Genomic DNA, 23396 nt, shown 5'->3' with positions numbered 1-23396 from the left:
TTTAAGGGGTTCATTGTAAGTGGGGAGTCAGTATGTTGTGTTGGCTCAGCAGAGGGGGTGAAGGGACTGGTGTGATGGGACAGGGGCATGACAAGATGGAGAGAGTCATGTGTGCGACAACATGAAAACGCGAGAGAACCTTGGGCATGTGGGAGACGTAGCAGGTAAGGAGGAGTGACAGGAACCAGATCAGCGGGCTTCTTGTGTCATGCCAAGAAGTCTAAACTCGATCCTGTAGACTATTGAAAATCGTTAACCAGGAGGACAACATGATGCACATGTGTTCTCTCCTTCACACCTGGGGCTCTGCTCTGTGCTCCAGGTACGATGAAGACCACAGTGGCGATGATAAAGTCTTCCTGGACTGCTTCTGTAAGATCGCAGCTGGCATCAAAAACAGCAGCAATGGGCATCAGCTAAAGGATCTGATTCTCCAGAAGGGAATCACCCAGAGTGCGCTGGACTATATGAAAAAGCACATTCCCAGCGCCAAGAAGTAAGAAACAGCTCTGTCAGGGTGACCACTTTCCTTTCCTCTTCTGGTTCCTTTTCTCCATTGCTGTGGCCTAAAGGTCCATGCAGTCCCCTTTGACCCTCCTTAGGGTCTCCCTCCCCTTCTAGAAACCATCAGAGTGACACTCAGCCACCGCAGAGCCCTTTGGGGCTGGGAACGGGGTGGGGGCAGCCTAGTGGTTCCTGTTTAGAATACTCACTTCTGTCTGGCTGCCTAGCTGATCTGGGTGATGCTTCGTGATTCTTGAAGGTCTTCTGGAAGGGTCCCCTTTAAAGAAGCTGGAATAGAATCAACAGCTGGTTTTTAGGTAGGTTTTGCTCCTCTGGCCTGCTAATCAGCCGCTTTTCCTTTTCAGTCTGGATGCTGATATCTGGAAAAAGTTCTTATCTCGCCCAGCCTTGCCATTCATCTTGAGGCTTCTTCGTGGGCTGGCTGTCCAGCACCCTGCCACCCAGGTGAGTGAATAGCCAGTGTGCCCATGGACCTCACTCTGGAGGCGGGACATGTATGCTGAAGGAACCACACACTGTGGTCTCATTGTCGTGGCTGAATGAAGAGAACCGCCTTGATTAGCCTTAGGATGTGACTTCCCCCAGCATGTAAGACCCCTAGAGTAGAGGGGCCTCTCAGGGGTCATCTTCCTGGTTCAGCTCTGTGTGGAGAGGAGTAAGCTATAGTGACTGACTTCATCTTTGACTCTTTCTTACATGGGGCTTTATTATCCCATGGGTCAGCTAAGCAGTGGTGTAGCTGAAGGTGTGGCTGGCCGGAGTGTGAAACAATCATGATTTCTGGCTGTAGTCGTTGGGGTCATTTGGGACATTTACAGAACCATCACTGCCCTCTCCTGCTCTGCTTCGGGCAGCTGGAAACTTCGTTCTCAGACCCACCATTCCATTCTGCTGCTCATCCCTGATCTATCTCCCTGCACTGAGCGGGAGTATCTGGTACCCCTCACAGATCGTCACCGGCCCAGACAGGCGGTCAGGCTGGAGTTTTTCTAAATTAAACTTCATTTTGAGGTAATTGTAGGTTTACCTGCACTGGTTAAGGAGAAATCCCATGTACCCATTTCTTGATGATAACATTGTATGAAGCCATATACAGTATCACAGTTGGGATATTGACACTGATGTAGTCAGGACTCACGGCAGTCGTCATCGCAGAGATTCCCTCTTAACTCCCTTTTGTACCCTCATCCACCCTGCCACTGAGCCCCGGCAGCTCCTGATCTGCTGTCCGTGGCCAAAATCCTGTCCCTTCAGGAGTATTACGTCAGTGAGCACGGAGCCTTTTGGGCTTGGCTTTTCTCACTCGGCATCGTTCTGGGGGCTCCTCCTGGGGTGTATGTATTGACAGTCTGTTCTTTGTGTTGCTCAGTAGCGTTCCGTGCTGTGGGTTCCGCAGGCTGCCCCACCATTCACCCATTGAAGAACACTGGGATGTTGCCAGTTTTGGGAAGTCACAAATGAGACTGCCGTGAACATTCACGTGCAGTCGTTTTGTGTATGTGTAGAAGTCTTCATTTCTCTGGGGTGAATGCGTATGTGTGGAGTTGCTGGGTTGTATGGTGGTGGCAGATTTAATTTTATTAGAAATTGCCAAGCTGGTTTCCAGAGTGGCTGCCCCGTTTTATGTTCTCACGAGTAGTACGAGTGAGCTGCTGGCCCTGCATCGTCACCGGCATTTGGGGGCACCTAGACACTTCGATAGGTAGATGGTGATGTCTCACGGAGATTTTAATTTGTATTTCCCTAATGTTTAATGGTGCTGTACATCTTTCCATGTGCTTTGCATGTCTTCAGTGACCTGCCTGCATATATCTTTTGCCCATTTTCTTTTTTTAAGATTTTATTTATTTATTTGAGAGAGAGTGAGAGAGAGCATGAGTGAGGAGAAGGTCAGAGGGAGAAGCAGACTCCCCGTGGAGCTGGGAGCCCGGTGCGGAACTCAATCCCAGGACTCCAGGATCATGATCTGAGCCGAAGGCAGTCGTCCAGCCGGCTGAGCCACGCAGGCGTCCCTCTTTAGCCCATTTCCTAATTGGATTTTTTTTTTTTTTTTTTTGGATACTGAGTTTTGAAAGTCCTCGTGGCTGGTTTTTTTTTTCTATGAATGGTGTTCTTCATGGAATGTAAACCCATGTTCTTATTTGGTGATCGGTTCTGATAGCTCATTCCAAAAGTAGGGTAGGGTAGCTTGGCTGTAGGATTCTTACGTCTCACCCAGTCTCTGGTGTTTCAAATTTCTGTTCAGTTTGATGGGGGTGTTCATAATTAGCACACCTTTGTGGAGGTGATTCTTCTAGCATGGGAGTCGCCACATACCTTAGTTTCTATGCTTCTGTCTCATCTGTTTATATGCCGGTAAGTCCAGGAGTGGGGCTGTGATGTGGCCATGCTCGGGCCTGCTGATTTCCAGCCTTTGGAGTTACTAAGTCAGATGACTTTCTTCAGACGAAGACTTTAGTTAGGGAGTCGGCGTTCACACTTGACCAGCAGCATGCTGTTCAGCGCTTGTTGTGTACCTGTGACTTGGTAGGCCAAGGTGACACTGGCGACCAGGGTGGTCATAGTCTGTGCCTCTGGGAGCTCACTGGTGGAAGGTAGAGCCATGTACCCGGTGACGAGTACAGTGGGAAAGGGGCCAAAAGAAGGAGGATGCTTTGGAAGAAAGGATGGCATCTGCGAAGGCTCAGGAACAGAAGGCCGCTGGGAGTGCTCGGGGGTTGGCGGCGGACAGGGCCGGAGAGAGCCGACCCTGATGCAGCATGGGACCAGGGCACAGTCTCCAAAGAGAGGAGTATGTGTTTTCTCCCGAGGGCTGTGACCCAGGGCATGAACTGGAAGGAGGGGAGATGACAGATAGGAGAGACAGTTGGTTGCCTTTTATCGTAATCCAGGTAAGAGGTGAGGGCAGCTGAGCTAGCGCGTGAGGTGGACAGTGGGCGGGGCTCAGCACAGTGTGGGAGGCAGAATGAAGGGGATTTAGGGATTGGTTGCACATGAGGGGTGAAGAAGCTGGATGAGTCAAGAACTCTGCTCAGTTTGGGGTTGGGCGACAGGGGAGTGATGGTGCCCCTGAAGGACATCCTAGGAAGTTCAAAGCAGGGTACAGGAGGGCTTGTTCCCTCAGACTGCTGATGTGCGTCTGCTCGCCCAGTTAGAGTGTAAGCTTCGGGAGGATCAGGCCTTTGTCTCCCCAGTACCTGATGCACGGCTTCCTGTGGATGTGTGCACACGCACGCATGCAGCGACCGCCCAGCGAGAGGCTGTCGGGGTGCTTGTGCACGGCTTCCCTGGAACATTGCACTGTGGGCTCAGCATTTACGAGCAGGAGACAGGAGGTGACCTGTAGTTTTGCTGAGGTGCAGGTTGGAAGCGTATCGGCTATGAGGACAGGTTTATAAGCCGCGAATGATCTCAGTTGAGTGCTAAGCTTTCACACTGCAAGTTGGTTCTATTGTTTGGCATTTATTGTCAAATCCATACGGTAGTAATTACCATTAACATACTTATGCAGGGGGTGGGGGGATTTTGGTGGGACAGGGCTCCTTCTCCACTTACCTGGAGAGCTTTGTCAAACCTGTCCTGGTTTCCGAGTTCCATTCTCCCGCCCATGTCAGTGACATGATGCAGTCATACAGTGACCGCCAGCTTTCTCAAACACAGGGGTTTCGGGATGATAACTATTTGTTTTTAAGATTTTATTTATATTGTCAGAGAGGGGTGGAGAGAGAGAGGTAGGCAGAGAGAGAAGCAGGTAGGGGGAGAAACAGATTCCCCGCTGAGCAGGGAGCCAAATGCAGGACTCAATCCCAGGACTCTGGAATCATGACCTGAGCCAAAGGCAGACGCTTAACCAATTGAGCTACCCAGGTGTCCCTGGTGATAGATGTTTTTTTAAAAGTGTTTTCCTATCCCCACTCCCATTTGTAGTTGTATCTCTAGCATCCCTTGGTTGAGAAAATCCTGTGTCCTGGGTTTGGTGTGGACACAGGGCTCCCAGAGGAAGAACTTAGCATAGTCCCTATGAATGTCAAGGTCTGCTCTACTCGGGTTCCTGAGCCCACCACGCAGGCCTCATTGGGTGCTGCTGCTGTAGGGAATCTTACCTGAGCCCCTTTCTCTTTCATTGTGTTGGGTGCTTTACATCTGAATATTTGTGACTAATTCTTAATCTTCACTGCAACCATGACATTATTCTTTTTATTGTATTTTTTATTTGTTTAAAGATTTTATTTACTTACTTGACAGAGACACAGCAAGAGGAACACTAGCAGGGGGAGTGTGGGAGGAAGAAGCAGGCTTTCTGCTGAGCAGGGAGCCTGACGCAGGGCTCCATCTCTGGATCCTATGATCACGACCTGAGCCAAAAGCAGCCGCTTAATGACTGAGCCACACAGGCGCCCCATCCTCTTTTTTTTAAATGTTGTTTATTTGGGGGGAGGGGGTGACAAGCCAGAGGAGAGGCAGAGAGAGAGAGGGAGAAGCAGACTCCCTGTTAAGTAGGGAGCCCGATGAGGGACTCGATCCCAGGACTCCAGGATCATGACGTGAGCTGAAGGCAGATGCTTAACTGAGCCAGCCAGGTGTCCCCACTATTCCCTTTTATAGATGGGGGGCACTGGAGCCAAAGAGGAGAGTGACTGGTCAGAGGTCAATGACAGGGTCAAACCCTCCTCCATTTGTTGAAAGTTTTGAAGCACACAAAGGATCTGATTGAAACTGAACAGATGACATGAGATTGAGTACAGTCTGTTGAGTTTTCTAAACCTACAAGCTCCTGGATAGAATACTTGTTTACCTAACTGGAAGCATATATCTCCCCGGTCTCTGCTTGGTAGGTTCTGATTGGCACAGACTCCATCACAAACCTACATAAACTGGAGCAGGTGTCCAGCGATGAGGGCATTGGGACCCTGGCGGAGAACCTGCTGGAGGCGTTGCGGGAGCACCCTGATGTAAACAAGAAGATTGACGCTGCCCGCAGGGAGACTCGTGCTGAGAAGAAACGCATGGCCATGGCAATGAGGCAGAAGGCTCTGGGCACCCTGGGCATGACGGTAAAGCCACTCTCCAGGAGTCCCCGTGTTCTCGTCTGTGCTGCTGAGGAGGAGATAGCCATGCTTCAGGACAGAGCTGGGTTGGGGACAGTGGAGGTGAAGGCTGGCGAGGAGTAAGAGGGAACCAGGTGTGCTAGGCTCCGTGCCAGGTTCTTTACCTCCTGTGATCTTCCTGAGAGCCCTCAGCAAGATGTGTGACTATGGTCCTGCTGCACAGATCGGACTCAGAGGTTAAATAACTTAACAGATTCAGGGAAACACTAAAAATGGGGATGATAACCCTTGCTCATGGAGGATTTACTGTTTGCCAGGCCCTATGCTTAGGTACCTTACTTGTAAGACTTTATTTAAGCTCTCTTGTGGTTCTGTGAGGGTGGTATTACTGTATTCGTTTTCTGGTTGAAGTAATAGAGGCTGAGAATTGAAGGAAGTAGGCCAAGGCGCATGCTTAGTAAGAGGTGGACAAGAGCGTGAACGCACGTCTCTTGGACACAGTAGTCTGCTCTTGTTGCCCCACGTTGGAAGCAGCAGTGGTTCTGTGAGTGCCTTCTCCAGAGCAGCAGGTCGGGTGTCGGCAGCTTGAGAACTCCCATGGGAACCGTGAAGTGAATCCTAGTGCTAAAACCCTTGGTGGCTGAGACTTGGGAGTGCTGGCAAAGAAAGGAGGCTTTTCTGGTGGCGCGTGGCAGCCTGCAGGAAGAGAATAGCAGAAGAATCTGGGTCTTTACCCTCATTGGAAGCCACCTACAGAGGTTTCCTTTCCATGCATCCTCCCTCTAGTGTCTGTGGAAGGGAAGCTCCTGAGCATCCCCAAGCTAGGGTGGGGGGCGGGTGGAAATCCCTTTCTGACATGCCACTTGGGTTCCCCCACAGACAAACGAGAAGGGACAGGTCGTGACCAAAACAGCGCTCCTGAAGCAGATGGAGGAGCTGATTGAGGAGCCGGGCCTCACGTGCTGCATCTGCAGGGAAGGGTACAAGTTCCAGGTAGAGTGCTTGGCCTGAGCCTGGTGGGCAGCCTGGCTGCTTGCTTCGGTGGCATCGTTCTCCGGTGCGTCTCCTCATTCTAAGATGAGCTGGTGTCGAGGCCTGTCTCTGGGCCAGCTGTCCTTTCTAAAAGGAGGAAGGCAGACTGCTCTGAACATGAGCCTTCACCATCGCCATCCTCACCACTGCCACCGCCACCACCATCACCACCACCGCCCCCCCACCACCACCACTGCTACCACCACCAGTGCCACCACGTTGCCATCATCACCACCCCCACCGCCCCACGGCCGCCACCATCCCCACCGCCACCACCATCATCACCATCATCACCGCCCCCACTGCCCCCGCCGCCACCACCACCACCATGACCACCACCACCATCATCGTTGGAACCACCACTCACTGAATTCCTTCTGTATGCTAGTCCAAGTGCCCAGAGTTTTCTGTAATTTTGTCTTAAAGCTACAGAACCCCTAAATTATGGATGGGAAAACAAGGGTCATGTGACAAAGCCAGAATTCTAGCCCATGCTTCTCTGACTCCAGACCTGGGGCTTTAAAAAAATACATCATTCTGCTTCTAACCAGGATATCTGGTATCCTGGATATCAGGACTTCTACCAAACTAGATTTACAACTGAAAGGATCAGAGCAGCAAGTGACCCATTTATACCCCTAAAGGCCTACAAGGCATCCTTGTCCCTTCCAGCTCGAACGTCCTGCTTAGTGTCCATGCTACTGAAGGGCTGCAAGCTTTCTAAGTCCTGCTGATGGCACAGGCTCCTGGGAGCAGCCTGATAAGTTTTGTAAAGCAAGTGACTTACCCAGAAGGCACTTTGTTCTTTCTTTTCAGCTGTATAAAGCAGCCAAAAGAAAAGAGGGGCAATGCAGACTTCCATGTCTGCCTTCCCATTCGCATAGCCTCTGCTTTACTTTGGTTGCTCCCCATGTTCCTCGTCTCCCTAGGGCTGTGCCTGGCCAAGTGCGTAACCCAAGAGACCTAGGTGCTGACCCAGCACCGCTGCTCTGAGTACATTCCTTCTTGGTGGGGGAAGCCTGCGGGTCCCTCTCTTTGGCTTTGCCTCCTCCCAAAGCCTGCCTTGGGAGTCACCTCACCTTCTCCTGGTGTCTTTACAGCCCGCAAAAGTCCTGGGCATTTATACCTTCACCAAGCGGGTAGCCTTGGAAGAGATGGAGAACAAGCCCCGGAAACAGCAGGGCTACAGCACCGTGTCTCACTTCAACATCGTGCACTACGATTGCCACCTAGCTGCTGTCAGGTAGGCCCGGGCTCCTCTGTAGGCTGCTTCCTCAGCTGTTTCTGCCAGGCCCGTGCTGCGTCAGAGTGGGGGCAGCTTGCCCAGGGCCCTGTACTGGGAGGAGGTAGGATTCTGACCGTGAGGTTTTCGTCTCGGAAGTAGGGTGTCATGCCTTACACCACACAGGCCCAAGAGCCACCCATGCCTTAAGACTAGGAAATCCGCTGGGCTTGTGGCCTAAGGCTGGAGAAAGCAGCCTCCCCTCCCCGAAGCAGCAGTTAGCGCTCACTGCCCTGCGATGGAGAGTGCTGAGCCCTCTGGAGCCGGGTGCGTGGGCAAGCTTCTCTCCTTAGTGGTAGCAGGCCTTTCCCCACCTGCACTCGCCCAGGTTGCCACAGCAGTCCCAGCAGTCACATGTCCCTGCTGTCCTCCCAATCCAGGTTGGCTCGTGGCCGGGAAGAGTGGGAAAGTGCTGCGCTTCAGAACGCCAACACTAAGTGCAATGGGCTCCTTCCGGTCTGGGGACCCCATGTCCCTGAATCCGCTTTTGCCACCTGCTTGGCAAGGTGAGTGTTGAGCAGTGTGCATGGCAGAAAAGAGGGGGTTGCCAGGAGAAGGGGGGAGATCAGCGATCAGCTTGGTCCGTAGACCTGTCGCTGTCCTTGGGAACCCTGGTCTCTCTGCGTGCTGGCAGAGAAGTTGCATCTGAAAGAGGGAAGAACTCGGCTGCGAGAGACCAGCACCCTCAGCATCTGGTACACCACGTGGAACTTCTGGTTATCCATTCCCTCTTCTCCCTTGTCGATCTCAGGGCATAAAACATGGGACCCTGACTTTGTCCTCAAAGTCTACATTTCTGAGATTTCTCTTCTGCAGCGTGTGCCTCTAAGGTTTAATGCAAATAGCTGGGTGGCATGGGAGTATCAGGTTCCTTTCAGGTGTCTCTCATTCCTCAGAGTCAAGTCGTTAAAGCTTTGATGAGGTCCCTGCTCTTGCCGGTGCCCTGGGGAGTGGTGCCCCACCCCGCGTCCTGTTAGAAGGCTCAGGGATGGAAAGGTACCTACCAGTAGTAATGAGGGGCAGTGTATTGAAATGCTTACCGTGTGCTGTTAACTACACACATTCATTCTCTGGATGAAGAAGTTGAGGCACAGAGAGGTCAGGTAAATCACCAAGGTCACACACACAGAGCCCAGGCTGATGATGGCATACACTGACGTAGAAAAATACCTTTCGTTTGGAAGTTGAGGAAAGATACTTATGGATAGATCAACTTGTCAGAGTTAATACCTTCCACAAATCCTTTCAGATTTGGCTATGATACATTCTGTGACATTTGTCCATCAGGAAGTGGGCCGCCCAAAACTGCTGAGCTCCACTCAGAGCTTGGAGAGCATCCTGTTCCATCCTAGCAGAAAAGGAAATGTCCTCTGTTCCCATTTTCCTGCGGGTGCCCGTTCCCATCCTCGGCTCGGCCCTTCTCTCCTCTGCCTGCGTGGCCTTTGCAGCCATCAGGCCATGCTGTGCCGGGGCCTCTGCCTTCCAAGCCAGGCTGTCCCCAGGGAACTTGTTTTGCTCACCGATGTTTGCTCTGTTGCTCCCCAGGCACAACACTTACCTCCAGGAGTGCACGGGCCAGCGGGAGCCCACGTACCAGCTCAACATCCACGACCTCAAGCTGCTCTTCCTGCGCTTCGCCATGGAGCAGTCGTTCAGCGCGGATACTGGTGGGGGCGGCCGGGAGAGCAACATCCACCTGATCCCCTACATCATTCACACTGTGCTTTACGTCCTGAACACGTCAGTATCTCAGCCCCATGGGCAGAGGCCAGCCGGTCCTCCTGTGCCCCTCTGCCCAACAAGGTCTCCACTTTCTGGGCAGCTGAGGGCTGTGTCTTTGGACGGTCTTTTACCCAGAGGGGAGCAGGAACTGGGCGAGGCCAGACCACCAGACTTCCTTAGCTTCCACTGCCCTGTCGCTTCCTCTCCTCATGGGACTCGGAGCTCTTGGATGGGGGAGGCCGTGGGTCAGAGCTGACACAGTCACTGTCAAGGGCACACAAGGTGTAACAGGAGAGGGTTTCACGACCAGGGCCTGCGGCAGAACCAGAGACCATTCTCATAAATGGAGACTGGACTTGCCATACCTGTTTCCTGTCCGGTGAACAGTGCTTCTGGCAAGTTGAGGGGCAGGGAGTGTTGAAGATTATTGAGCAGGTTAGCTGGTGATAGGAGAGACGGCCTGTGTTTATATCTGTTTTAGCTGTCCCACATGGAACAGTTAGACTGATAGTGAAAAGTATAGTTTTAAAGAAGCAATTAGGGGAGAGAATAGTATTCATTCATTTCAGCCTAGATTTTTAAAAAGTGAATTAGGAGATTTAATATATTTGAGCTCTTAGTTTGGACAGTTTCGTGCTTTAGGCCTTGTTTTCCCACAAGAGTCTGACACCTGTGTAGGGCAGGGAATCAGCGGCTGTTGAAAGGCCGTGTACCGTCTGCCCGAGGCAGCTGCAGGCTAGGTGAGGCAGCAGACAATTTGTCTCTTGTCCTTTCTGGTTTTCTGTCTTCAACAATGTTGTTTTCCCCTTCCCTCCCATTTGCCGGTGAGATAGAAGGCTGACCTTGAGCCGCAGCCCTCATTGTTAAAAAGCTGCATAGGCAGGTCTCTGTCAGTGGGTGACCTCATCTGCTAAGCTGTTGAGACCGTCAGAAGAAACACCCACATCATTGACAGCACAGATGTTCCCACTCTCCAGACTGCTGCAGGCCTGAGCGGTGCTAATTACTGGTGTTCGTGGGGCCTCTGACAGAGCCCGTGGCTTTGTGGAGACCTGCCTCTTGGCGGCTGTGAGGCCCAGTGGACCTCTCACTCCAAGGGGGGCACAGAGGCAGTGGGATTTGCCCGGCAGAAGAGAGCCAGTGACTTGGTGGCACTGGGTTTCCAGGTGCCAGATACTAGTAACTCTTGCTCGAGTCCCTTGCTCAGGGAGGGAGTCCGCTGTGTCTCAGAGGCCCGTTAGAAGCTGACCAGAAGCTTTGTGGAGAGGCGCTGTTGCCCAGCCACCAAGCACTCCCCTCGTTGGTCACTTCAGTGTGGGGTGAGCTTGGTCACAGCAGGGCCTGGGTGGCACATTTGTGTCCACAGGTACGGAGGTCACACTGTGAACCAGAGCAGAGTTGGGCAGGTACTGTAGTGGCAGAGAGCTTCCGACTCCCAGTTGTGGAAAGTCAAGCTGGGAGCGTTCGTCTTTGTCATCCATGTCCGTTCTCCGGGAGCGGAAGGAAGCAGGGCCACGGCCTCCTCCTGCAGCCCCACAGTGCGATGTTTGCTAGTGCTGTCTGCAGGCCTGGTGACTTCCATCCTTCCCTCCTTTCTTTTCCTCCCACAGGATGGGGATAGAGCATCAGTGCCCTTGTGAGAGCACCATTCAGGCTGTAAGGCAGGAGTATGTGATTAGGAAGGTCTCTAGTGGTGTCCCCGTGCTGTTCCTGTGGCTACTCGCTGAGTCTGGTGCCGGGGCAGGGGGGGTTGGTGTGCAGGGTTCACGGGGATTGAGAATGTGGAGGTTCGGCTTGGCATCTGGACTGCTGGGGTTCGAAGCCTAGGTCTTCCACTCCCCAGTGTGTGACTTCCAGCAAAATAGTTACCTTCTCTGCAAATTCCTCTTCTCTGTTGTTTCCCTTCTGTGGAATCAGGGTATTACCTCTGTCCTAGGGCCGTTGTCAGGAGTAGGTGAGATGATCCTTTTTATGCTCCCCAGAGTGGTGCCTGGTGGTGAGGTTCATGATCACATCGCCACACTTCAGGCGAGAGGGAGAACAGGGGGCATTGCTCACCCAGAAGTAGATGTCGTAGACACATAAGGAAACACCGAAATGGAGTGCCCAAGTGCCCAGAGAGGGGACCAGTGTACACGTAGCACAGACAGCCTAGCTGTGAGGACTGCGTGGACTGAGCGATAACATAGGCAGGCTCACAGAGTCCTAATCTGGGCTCACATTGGCTCCTTCACTTGTGGACCTGCTGGCTTTGGGAAGGTCAGTTCACTGCTCTGGGCTTCAGGTATTGTGGTAAAAAGGTGCCAACTCTCACCTTCCAGAGTTGTTAAGACCTTTGATGGGGGAGTGTTTGTGAATGTGCCCTCCATGTGCAAGGGGGCCCAAGAGCCAGTAAGTTGTTTGAAATTGTTCCAGAGCTGAATGGGGGGTGGGCGCTGGTGAGGGAAAGGAACGTGTCACCGGGAAGGGCTTGGAAAGGAAGCAGCAGCCCTCGGAGCGGGGATGGGAGAGATAGTCAAAATGGGTGGCTGTGTTCCATGATCTATGCATTCCAGAAGCTTAAAAGAAGAGAAATTGACCAACTTTCCTTTCTTCTTGCTGCTGAGGCCTTGCTTCTACCCTGGCTTCATTGTGTCCCATTTGTTCCAGAACCCGAGCAACTTCGCGAGAAGAGAAGAATCTCCAGGGCTTTCTGGAGCAGCCCAGGGAGAAGTGGGTAGAGAGTGCCTTTGAAGTGGATGGGCCCCACTATTTCACAGTCCTGGCCCTCCATATCCTTCCCCCCGAGAAGTGGAGAGCCACACGTGTGGAAATCCTGCGGAGGCTGTTGGTGACCTCTCACGCCCGGGCAGTGGCTCCAGGGGGAGCCACCAGGTCAGTCTCTGCTTCGGGGGTACCGTCTTCCGGGTTTCCTAATGTCTGGTTTGTGTACTCCCTTTGTTCTGCGTGAGGGCCTGCTCCCTTGACTCAGTGCCTTTTGTCCCTTCTCATCTCCGTCTGTCATGCCGAGAGGCTAGGCCCAGTGGCTGGCAGGTGCCTGGCCACCTCTGGGTCTCGTGTTCAGCCACTAGAAAGGCGGAGCTAGGCTCCAGTCTGGATGATTGCAGAGAAGCAGCCAGCCTGGCACAGGGCGAGGCTACTGATGAGGAGGATTAGGGCCAGCAGGGAGCTGGGGCAGGTAACTGGGTTTTCCCAGTCCTGCTGGGCTGGCCTTTAATTGGGAAGGCTTCCACATGGCTGCACTGGGGATTTTCTCTTTGGATCACGAAATGCTCATTATCTCTCTCCTTGGTCACATTTCCTATCCTGTCTGCCCCATGTTCCACGAGCCTTTCTTGTCCTGTTCATGTGGACGTGTCCCAAAGAAGGAATGACATTTCAGGAAGGAAGTGTCTTTGTTTTCATGACCTGGTGCTGTGATTTGGGTCAGATGGGCGGCATCTTAAGAGAAATGACTATAAACAACAAGAAGCCCTTAGAGATGACCGCAGATTTCCACACATTGCGTGGACTCCGTGGGCACTCCTCTAGGTGCGTGGTGGCCCCGCGCAGTCTCTGCCTGTCCTGGAGTCCAGAGTAGGCTGTAGGTTTGTCAGCTTCTGCCACTTCCCTGGAGTGGAAGATCTGGGCTTGTCTGTCTGCTTTTGCTAGAATCTGAGGAAACATTTCCACATCTGTAGGCCAACCAGGGAGCGGAGGAGGAGCTTTCCAGCCCCTAACTATGACAGACCAAGGGGCACAGACCGGCGGGGGCGAGAGTCGTGTGCCTGAATTGGCACATCCGGTACTTCGACCCCCACCAGCTCTGATTGAGGCCACTTTGCTGGCCACAGGTGCCTCCCACCCTCAGAGAGACCAGGTCGGGGTTCTGCTGTTGAGTCTGGCCGGTACCTGCTGCTCTGTGGAGAGGAGGAGGCAGCGAATCTTGTCAGCCACCTCACCCCTCCCCCATTCCAGACGTAGCACCTTCCGGTGTTTCCCGGAGTCCAAAGCATTCATGCTGAACTAGCTGCTAGAAGTCAAAAGTTCGATCTGGAGGAGAACAGGTTGTTGATAAGCCAGCCTCAGCCCGTCTCCGTGGCTCAGAAAGTGGCTCTTTGTGGGGCACTGGCTGTCAGTGGCAGGTGTGGAATCTGAACCCACAGGAGCTCTTCTGCTTTCAGTGAAGAGACCAGAATTCATCACTGTCCCAGGCAGTTCAGGAGAGGCACGTGTGGCCACAGCTTATGCAGCAACGCCAGTGTGGGCTCTGCTCCCAAGCTGCTGTTTTCTCTGTGGCGGTTTAGTCACCTTTGCTAATTAGCCTAAAATAATTAAGTTGGGCAGGTCACTCATGATTCCTGCTTAGCACAGCACGCAGCCACCAGACCTGGCGTGGGGCGGAGGCCCGAGCGGACTCCCCTGAGACAGAGCCGGGGAGGTGCCGGGCGTGAGCCCCATATTGGGACACCCTCTGAGGAGAGACTGTGCTGGAGGGACACTCAGAGGGTGACATCAGAGGGTGTCCCTGGCAGGAGGCTTTGTTGTAAGTCCATGATGGGGTGGGAGGCAGCAGCTGATAGAAAAATCTAGGGATTTGCACAAGAGAAGCTGGCCCCTTCCATGTGTTTTACACAGAAGAAGGGCTCCTCTGCCAGCAGCTTGCCAGTAGTGAGGCCTGGGACTTCTTAGGCTTCCGTCAGAGCCTTATCTGGTGGCTTGTATGCAGCGTGCAGAGCTGCAGAGGGGCGGATGTCCCCCTGGTCCTCTGGCCTGTCTAGCAGCCAACTTCACTCGAGGCTGCAGGGTCCCCATTCAGGGCCGCTGGAGAGAGAGGGTGCTTTGGAGGACAGGACAGTGGAGTGCAGGGAGGGAACAGGAAGAATATTGAGCAAACAGAATTGTCTCACTTTGTTATTGTTTTACCTTACTTTTGTTAGTTAATGAATTTATGTTTGTTGCGTGTGGGCTTGGGTGGCCCATGCCCCGCTCAGCAGTCTCTGCTTGAGGCCCATACGGGATCGTCTCGGCTTCGGTGATAATCTCTTTGCCTGTCTCACTTCGCTGATTCTTACATACACTTAATACTACATTTTAGTCCCTTTAGTTATGAGCTTTGTTCCAGTGTGTTCTGAGATACAGGATTCCCACGACAAGGGCTCATCTAGCTTTTACTTCGGATGTGAGGCAGTTTGCAAAAACCAAACCCTTGGTAGTAACCGAGCCCTTGCACTGATCTTTCACTGCCGGTGCAGAGGGGGTCAGGGCTGTCTTGTCACAGTGGCTTTACCACTGTGATTCAGGGTCATTGCTCCTCACACCAGCATTGTCTGCCGAGAGGGCAGGGGATGGTGTCACAGGCCACCCCCAGAGTTCTGAGGGCCTACTGGCCTTTCATCCTACACTGAATCACTGGGTTGAGTGGAGATGGTCCTGGGCAGGGGCAGAGGGTGTGGTGGCAGCTCTGGGATTAACCAGGACTTAAGAGCTGTCCTACATACTACTCTTGCCCCCCCACCCCTGCCAGCTCGCTGTCTTTCTAACACAGTCTGTGGTTGCCGAATCCCTATTCTTGGCAGGCTTGGGTCTGCTGTGTGCGAAAACTCTCCCGGGGGAATGTCAGGAGTGAGGGAAAACCCTGTCTCCCACTTCGTTTATGAGGGCCATCAAGTCCAAGGGCTTGTGTGGGGGCTGAAGACCGGGACATGTGGGACCCCTTGGCATGTCTTGGGTTGCCACGTGCACCTTATGTCCCCCCGGTTCTGATTCACCCTGATCTGGAAGAGAGTCCGTACAACGGGTGTGTCGGGTATGTCATGCATCGTTGTCCCGGCTTCAGAGGTTCTTGCCCACAGCTGCTTTATTCTGACAAGCTAGGCGGCGGGAGTGGAGTGGCGCACAGATTAATGCCACCCTGGCCTTGCTGCCGTCATGCTCTGCTCTGTCCTCGTGCGTGTCGGGCCAGGGTCTTCATGGGCACGCCATCGGATTTTCTTTTCCAGGCTGACAGACAAGGCCGTGAAGGACTACTCTGCGTACCGCTCTTCCCTTCTCTTTTGGGCCCTCGTCGATCTCATTTACAACATGTTTAAGGTAGGGAAGCCGCTGGAAACTCGGCTGGTTTCTGCGAGGGTGGGAAAGGTCTGTGCTGCTGGCGCCGCGTGTGCTCTGCGGCCTGGTGGCGGCTCCTCCACGGCCTCTTACCGGCGGCAAACCACCGACCGGGGAAGGATCGCATGCTCGCTGAGAGCCTGCCGTCTGATGCACGAGTGCAGCCGAGGCCGCGCTGCCCTCCGCGTCGCCCTCGTTCATTCTTGTCCGCTCTGTCTGGGTGACCTGCATTGCCTGGTGCGAGTGTGACTCACTCCGGCCCAGCTCACAGGACGGACACTGCCCTCTGCCTCAAGGGAACCCTGGGGTCGGGGGGGTGCCGCTCAGTTGAGGCCTGGTTAGTGTCCCTTTCCTGGGGAAATGCAGATGGGTCCTGTGCCAGGAAGAGCGGTCACTTGTAGCTTGGAGGTCACGTGACGTGGTGCATCATTAAGGGGCTGCAAGAGGAATGACACGAGACTTTGTTGTTCCTAGAAGCAAAACACGTCCTCCAGGGAAACTTTGATGTGGGGGGAAGGAGGAGGGCTGCTTTTTGGCACTGAGAGCGCCTGACTGACTCGAGGCATTAAGTAATCCAGCCCCGGGCCTGTCTCCTGTTGGTTCTTGTAGAAGGTGCCTACCAGTAACACGGAGGGAGGCTGGTCCTGCTCTCTAGCGGAATACATCCGCCACAACGACATGCCCATCCACGAAGCTGCTGACAAAGCCCTGAAGACCTTCCAGGAGGAGTTCATGCCAGTGGAGACCTTCTCGGAGTTCCTCGATGCGGCTGGTCAGTGTCAAGGATTTATCCATCAAAGATCTTTTCCAGCAGAATCCACGTGTATCTTAGTGGGGCTGATCTTAGCTTTCATCTTCTCAGCAGCAGACACACAAGCAAGATCTGGGAGGGAGATGTAAACACCAGGCCCTGGTAGTAAGCACAGCGGCTGGGGCATGTAGGGACTTCCTGCCTCCCAGGCCCTGGGCTGCTCACGTGTTTGAGGCGGTACCACGGTTACCCCCACTATACAGATGGGGTAACTGAGGCTTTGGGGATTAGTTCTTTCCTGTGGGACATACTTAAAAAAATTGGTAGCGCCTCTTTTAAATTCCTGGCTTTTTATGACAGTTCAGAGAATTCACATTGAGCTGACCTGCCTTCTTCCTGCCTCTTGGGGACTGAAACTTGTCATAGCTACCCGGGGCAAAGAGGGGAGTGTTCAACTCGAATTCTAAAAATAAGTGGTAAATATCAAAACAGAGCAAAGAGCCTCTTGCTTGGAAAAACACGGCAGCACTTTGAACTGTTGTCTTTCGAGACACCCTTAGATAGTCCCTCATCCCACAGCTGGTGAGAAGGAAGTTCTAGTTCTTTCCTGGCTGCAGATGCTGCCTACAAACTTGTCATCCTCCTTGCAAACATGGCATCTCATCAGCAAGCCCCAGTGACGGCGGCAGAGGTGGTTGGGGAAATGCAAGCAGGTTGTAAAGGTCCCGTCAGGCTGCGGGCGCTGGTGCAGCAGAATCCGGTCACTGCCGGCCTTGCCGGGGGACAGCTGCCAGAGCCAAGGCTAAGGGGACAGGACCTGCCTCACTCCTGCTTTTTGTGAAGTGTGAAGAAGCTAGAAAAAAAATCTCCTCAGATCTCGCTGTGAAGAGAAAGCCTCCACTAGCATTTTCCTATCTGTTGTCCACCGGGAGCCATACCCTCAGAGGTCCAGAGCGATGCTCCTTGGGAATGCCACTTCCTCCCAGCTCAGTGCCACCTGATGGAGTGCCCCACGTGCTCTGGAGCTTCCAGTGTGGCCATGCTCTGAGGTGGCCTCCATGGAAGCTGAGCATAGCCACGTGCCTTTGTTGGCCTGGGGCCGACCCCGGGATCTGGCAGTCACACGTTGGCACTGCTCAGCTCAGTGTCTTAACTGTTAGCTTTGACGTTTCGCCCCAGGAGCGGTCCCTGCCTACGAGCAGGTGGCCCGGGTTACGTGTGTCCTCAGTGCTGCGCTCTGCCCGTCACCAAGGCCCTGGGGCTGTCTGAACCCAGGCTGTGAGTGGGAACTGAAGAGTCTGAGTAAAAGGGGAGGAGGTGGCAGGGGAGGAAGGTGTTCAGCTCATTCCGGGGCTTCCCAGCCGCCCTGCAGCTCACGGCAGCGCCCGTGGCCTGAAGCCGGGGAGAGCGGGAGCCCGACGGGCGGGGAGCCTCTGTTGGCTTCACTCAGGTCTGGGTTTTATAGCACAATTTTGTTGCTTTGTTTAAACTGGTAGAAAATTTCAGAACATCAGACACACCCTACTCGATGCAAAGGCAAAAACAGCTTCCAAAGCCAACAAGGGGTGATGGGTGCCAGGCTTCACTCCGCTAGTGGTGCTGCAGAGAGAACTTCGGTGTGAGTGGCACCGGGCCTCGGGCTTGACCACTCAGGACTGAAACGGGAGCGCCCTGCTTGGTGAGGGGGGGCTCTGGCGGCTCACTAGAGGTTGGGACGAAGCCCGGCTGAGCCCGACGGGGGGCGGCCTACTACCCTGCTCTCCTCCTCCTCCCCGCCCTTGGGGGGCACCGGTGTTAGCTTTTCCTTGGCCCTGACCCCTCCGAGAGTGGGCTGAATGCTGTGGACTCGCTCCCCTCAGACAACCCCTCTGCTTCACACTCGGTGTCAGCGGACTGGAGGTGTCGCCCCACCTCCTGCCCCTGTGCGGTGGTCCACGGACCCAGGTTAGGAGCTCTGCTCCGGGCAGCCCTAGGGTCGGCCTCTGCTGTGTTAACACCTTTAAACACGCAGTGGCGCCCAGTCCTGGAACACAGCTAACTCTTCTGACAGGACGAGAGTGCTTTCTTGGTGACTGTCTCCCCAGGGAGCGGCCGTGTCGGAGCTTGTCGGGGCACACCATGTTCTCTGCACGGATGGGGCAGCCGTGACTCAGTGGGGCCGGGGGCTGTGTGTGCCGGTGCCTAACCACCTCTGCCCTCCCGTTTTCCAGGCCTGTTATCAGAAGTCACCGATCCCGAGAGCTTCCTGAAGGACCTGTTGAACTCAGTCCCCTGAGCACCCCACGGAAGCTGCCGCGGGCAGAGACCGAAGCTAGCTTGCCTTCCGTCCGCCGTGTTCTTCCCTCCTGTGCATTGACTCCCCCCGTGGGACGCTGCGGCATCATTCCTCCCTCCCCCTCTCATGTCTTCTTGGAGTGGCTTGGGGCTTTTAGGCTTCCTGTTTTATCTTGTGTGTGTGTTGCACTAGCTATGAAGTTGTCTGTAACCCGAGCCACGGAAGGACCCGTACGTACCTAGGAGCCACGAGCTGGCCTGGCCGACTCAGCACCTGAGTGTGCACATCTTGAGAAATAAACGACTGACTGACTACACATTGAGAGAGAAGGTGTCGCCTGCTGCTTAAACCCGCCCTCAGTGCCCCTGGCCGGACGCTGTCCTTGGCCCCGCGGCGCTTTCTGGCGTGAGCGCAGGAAGACTGATGTAGCCGAGTCGTCGTTCTTGTCAGCACCAGACGGAGCCCGTTTGCTCTTGGCCGGCGAGCCGGGGCAACGTGTTTGAGGAGTGTGAGCTTTCCTAAAACAGACCCCTCGGCCTTTCTTAGTTTTTTGGCCTTAAGAGCTGGAACCCAAAGACTCGCGAAGCCGGTGCCTGCAGTCCTCGGCCGGAGGCAGGCGCGGTGGAGTGAGGGCGCTTGACGTTCCTGCTCGCTGTGCGTCGGAGAGCCTTTGGCGACTTGCTTCAGGGCTGCTGTGTTAGGAGAGGGCCCAGGGTCATTGCTGCCCTTTCCCGAGCCACTCTCTGCTGCGCTCCAGTCTCTGTGGAGCGTGTGTGTGCGTGTGTGTGCGCGTGTGCACTTCTGGTCTTCCCACTGGCCCTGAAGGAAAGGGCTTGGGGACGGGCATCGTTGGCGGGTCTGTTCCCCCGAAGCTGTGTCCCGCACCACGGTGGCAGCTGCCTCTGGGGGCCTTGAAAGCCACTTTCCCGTGCTCCTGGGCAGTGGCCCTGTGGCTAGTGAGGTAGCAAGATGCATAAGGCCTCCTCTCCAGATTCTAGGGCAGGGCTGTGCCAGGTGTGGTCTCGTGGGGAGGAGGAGCTTGCTCATGGCCATCTTTTGTTTTCCACGAGCCACTCTGCCAGCCTTCTCTGAAGACCATTGCCACTGTCCTGATGCCCAGCTTATGTGGCTCGTTCCTCAGGCCAGACCTTCTGGGACAGGAGGTCCCTCTAGGCCCCTTTAGAAGATGTGCACATCCAGGAGGACTTGGTGTCCCTCCCTCAGAGCTGCTGACCAGATGGCCACAGGCAGGCGGGAGTGTCCTGCTTGGGGCTTTGCCAGAGACACAAAGGCGATCGGTGGCAAAAGCCCAGCTGGTGGCCCAGATAGGCGGGAGCGTGTGTGCCTGCGTGCACAAGAGCACGTCGGTGTTGGTGCTAGGCGAGGAGCTTTCTGGGGCACTGATGGGTGCTGGGGAGGGGCTCTCCCTCCTTTGCTCAGATGCCAGCTCAGCTGCCTCGCATGTCTCCACAGCCTGTCCTGTAAGATGGGACTGTCGGCAGGGGCAGCGGAGGGCAGCTGTGGGGCCGGGGGCTCAGCCGCCTGCCGTGTAATAAGGAAATGGCTGCTCCTATTAATGAATCAATTTTCAGTCTACCTGAGTTTGCCTTTTTTTTTTTTTTTTTTTTTTTGGCAAAGCTCTGTGTCTCAGCTGAGATCCAAGTAGATCTAGTAGAGGAGGATGAAGGTCCTTGGTCTTAGGGACACAGGCTGCTACCACTGACCGTAGCAAGCTCACAGCCGCTCTCGCCCTCGCCTCCCACAGGCTGCTGGTCTCCCAAGGGCATGTTCCAGGTACATGCTCATGTGCTGGATCGCTGTTCGGTGACCTTCCAGCAGGGGAGAGATTGCAAAGCCAGCAGGGAGAGTGGGGGAAGGGGCCAGGGTCGACAGTTGGGATGACCCTTGCTTACCAGGTGCTGGGCCTGCTGTTTCGGCACCACTGGAGGTGGAGCCACCTTCACAGTGACCCCTTAGGGCGTCGTGAGTGTGGACAGGGCACCTGCAGACGCTTATCCACAGTCTGGTTCCTTTGGCCTGCAGGCCGGAGTTGCCAAAGCTCATTGCAAGGTGTTGGTTTATTTTTCTCTGCCCTTCATTTTTGTATTTCTTGCAGAGGCCTTGGGGAACTCTGGCTCCAGCCCAAATGCCCCAGCCTCTTGCTTTCACTGCTGCAGCTTTCCTGTGACTGCCGCCGTCCCAGATGGGCAGCTGGTGTGGTGGCCGCACAGGCCCTGTGCTGGTCCCAGGTGGCGCCTTAGGCAGAGCTTGGGCGGGAGAGGGAACTGGTCCAGGGACAAACTCGGCCTTCCGAGCCCTTGCCTCCTGACCTCAGCGTCAAGGGATCCCCGGCAGAAAGCCACTTTGTGCCTTCCTGCCCTGAGCCATCTTCTGGGCTCATTGCTTCTTGGGCCCTGCAGTGTGTCAGCCCCTCAAGTCTGTAGATGGCATGTTAGCGCTTTCCTCCTGGGGTCGCTAAAGCCTCTGGCGTCCTCAGTCTGCGCCATGTCTCTCCTGGCCGCTGGCTTTCTGAGTTCAGTTCGCTGTGAGGGGCTACCTGGGAGGCTGGCTGGCCTCGTCTTCACAAGGCCCCTCCCCTGTCCCCAGTTACGTTCGCTGAGAGCCAGGGGGCTGGGCCAAGTCCTTTGCACGTGGTTCCCACGGGGACCCTGCAGGTTATGGTCTTAACCCACCTTGCTTGAGGTGACAGCCACCAGAGGGAGTGTCTTGCCTGCCGGGGGTCAGGAGCTGTGGGTGGGACTCCAGAGAGGTCTCCCCTCCCCTACTTGACTTCTGTTCGCAGGTCTTTGCATCCAGTTGGCACCAGGCACGTGCTGAGGGTGTGACGGCGTATCATCTCTGTCCCCATAGAGCCCAAGGTTCCAGCAAGGGGCACTAGGTAGGAACAGGTAAAGGTGGGCAGGCAGGTGGCAGTACGGGGCTACAGCCACCACCCAGGATGAACATGGGGCGATCGGGTCAGTGCGTCCCCTCTAGCGCACCCACGCCATGTCCTCTTGCCCACTTGGAAGGGGCCAACCCCAGCAGGGCACCAGGTCTGTGTTCGGCTCCCAGCTGTCCCTGCTGCTGTGGCCAGGTGGGCACTTTCAGAGCCCAGCCCGATAGGGAGAATCACTCTATTTTCTGGTTTCAGAGTACAGACTGTCCTGTCCTCCTCTAGCCACCGGTCACCATGGCTGCACCCTTGTCTCAGGAGACCCCTCATGGCTGTCTCTGCTTCCTCTCCGCCCCGTGCAGCGGGCTGAGTTCAGGCCGATGCTACCTTACTTGGACTCCCAGTTCGTGCATTCCCCTCTACGGTGGAGCCTCGGCTCTGCCCCCAGCCCGTGGCCGCCTGTTCAATCCCACCCCCCCCCCGCCCGCCGCCGCTCCAGGGGGAGTCCCTGCTGTGCGCTTGCTGTCCCTCACCGTCCCAGCAGCACCAAGGGGATGGCAGATGGGGGGCGAGGCCAGGACCGACTCCTCCAGCTTCTCTAGGCCACCTCGACCCTCTTTCTGCCTCAAGCCTGGTTTATCGAGGCTCAGATGCAGCGGAGGGAGCAGGGCGGCCTCTGGACAAGTAAGAGGATGAGGAGGAGTCTTTCCTAAGTGCCCGCGAGAACCAGGCTCTTCGTCCGCGGCGCCTCTGTCAAGCCCTCGTCAGAGAGGGCTGGCGGGGAGAGAGCTGGGGACACTAACGCGAGCGGAAGGCTCCGGGGAGGGGCTTGCGGGTTGGATGCAGCTTATTCCCTCCTGTCCCTGAGGCCAGGGGAACCTGCAGCGGTCTTTGCTGGCATAGGCAGCTAGGCTGAAGGGGTCTGCCGCGTGAGCTCCGAGGTCGTGGTGCTGTTCTCCACTCTGCCGGCTGTGGGCTGTGTGATGTCATGGGGATGCGCGGGGGCTCAGAGAAGGCTCAGCTGTGCTGTGCACCGGCCGGTGTCCTCTTAGAGTGAGCGGGAAGGGAAGTGATGCCGTAGAAGGTCCTAGAACTGAGCACGGCCCAGGCACAGGTCCCCTTAGCTGATCATATTAGTGGATCGTCACATCGGGGATTGCAGACCGGCCGAGGTCGGGAGCGCTTGGGAGTGTGCCCGCCTCGCGTCATGGCTGTCGGGCGGATGTTCGGCCTGGACGCGCATACACACGTGGGCACGTGCCCGCCCGTCCCACAGCCGCCCCGGAGCCCGTTGCTTTGGTGACTCTGTTTGCTTCCCGAGTTACTTCTGCCCCTGCTGCTCTGCATTCCCTGTCCCGGGTGCCGCTCCCTTTCCTGCCCGGCCTTGTCTGTTGCTGGATCTTGGAGCCTTGCGGCCTGGAGCTCGCCCGCTTTGGCCTCCTAGAAGCCTGGAGCGGCTGTGTAAGGCCTGCCAGGGGCAGAGCACAGGGGCCCAGGTGGTGAGGGGAGGAGTCTGCCATCTGCACTGCCCCGGCCGACCCCTGGGCTGTGCCCGGCCACTGTTGGTCAGGGCTGGCATCCTCCTACCTCTCACCTATGCCCCTTTGCTGGCTTTGGGGGCGCAGAGAGGAAGGGGGACTTGCCTGAGGCCCACATCCCACGCCCCTGGGTCCAGGGCAATTAGGCCCAGGGACTACTCCTGGCCTGTCACCCTGAGTGCCTGAAGAATGATTTCCACACTGGCTGACAACAAGAAAGAGGAGCCAGGGATGGGC

General features: G+C 55.3%; 1 protein-coding gene across 13 annotated transcripts in view; it reads left to right on the top strand.

Annotated features, from left to right (window-relative positions):
* UBR4 (ubiquitin protein ligase E3 component n-recognin 4) overlaps nucleotides 1-19041 on the top strand; it is a 134168-nt gene extending 115127 nt beyond the window's left edge. For all 13 annotated transcript variants that reach the window (XM_082684444.1, XM_082684446.1, XM_082684445.1 and 10 more), the window contains 11 exons: nucleotides 323-496; nucleotides 870-969; nucleotides 5361-5579; nucleotides 6453-6566; nucleotides 7706-7848; nucleotides 8268-8393; nucleotides 9433-9627; nucleotides 12259-12483; nucleotides 15591-15681; nucleotides 16309-16471; nucleotides 18661-19041. In XM_082684444.1, the coding sequence (XP_082540570.1) occupies nucleotides 323-496; nucleotides 870-969; nucleotides 5361-5579; nucleotides 6453-6566; nucleotides 7706-7848; nucleotides 8268-8393; nucleotides 9433-9627; nucleotides 12259-12483; nucleotides 15591-15681; nucleotides 16309-16471; nucleotides 18661-18725 (1615 nt within the window). In that variant the 3' untranslated portion in view covers nucleotides 18726-19041. The remainder of the gene's footprint in view (nucleotides 1-322; nucleotides 497-869; nucleotides 970-5360; nucleotides 5580-6452; nucleotides 6567-7705; nucleotides 7849-8267; nucleotides 8394-9432; nucleotides 9628-12258; nucleotides 12484-15590; nucleotides 15682-16308; nucleotides 16472-18660) is intronic.
* The last annotated feature ends 4355 nt before the right edge of the window (nucleotides 19042-23396 follow it).

The sequence above is a fragment of the Mustela nivalis genome (assembly GCF_964662115.1).
Source record: "Mustela nivalis genome assembly, chromosome: 10".
NCBI classification, from domain to species: Eukaryota; Metazoa; Chordata; class Mammalia; order Carnivora; family Mustelidae; genus Mustela; species Mustela nivalis.
The sequence above is the reverse complement of the archived record's forward strand: the minus strand, read 5'-3'. Positions and strand labels throughout refer to the sequence as shown.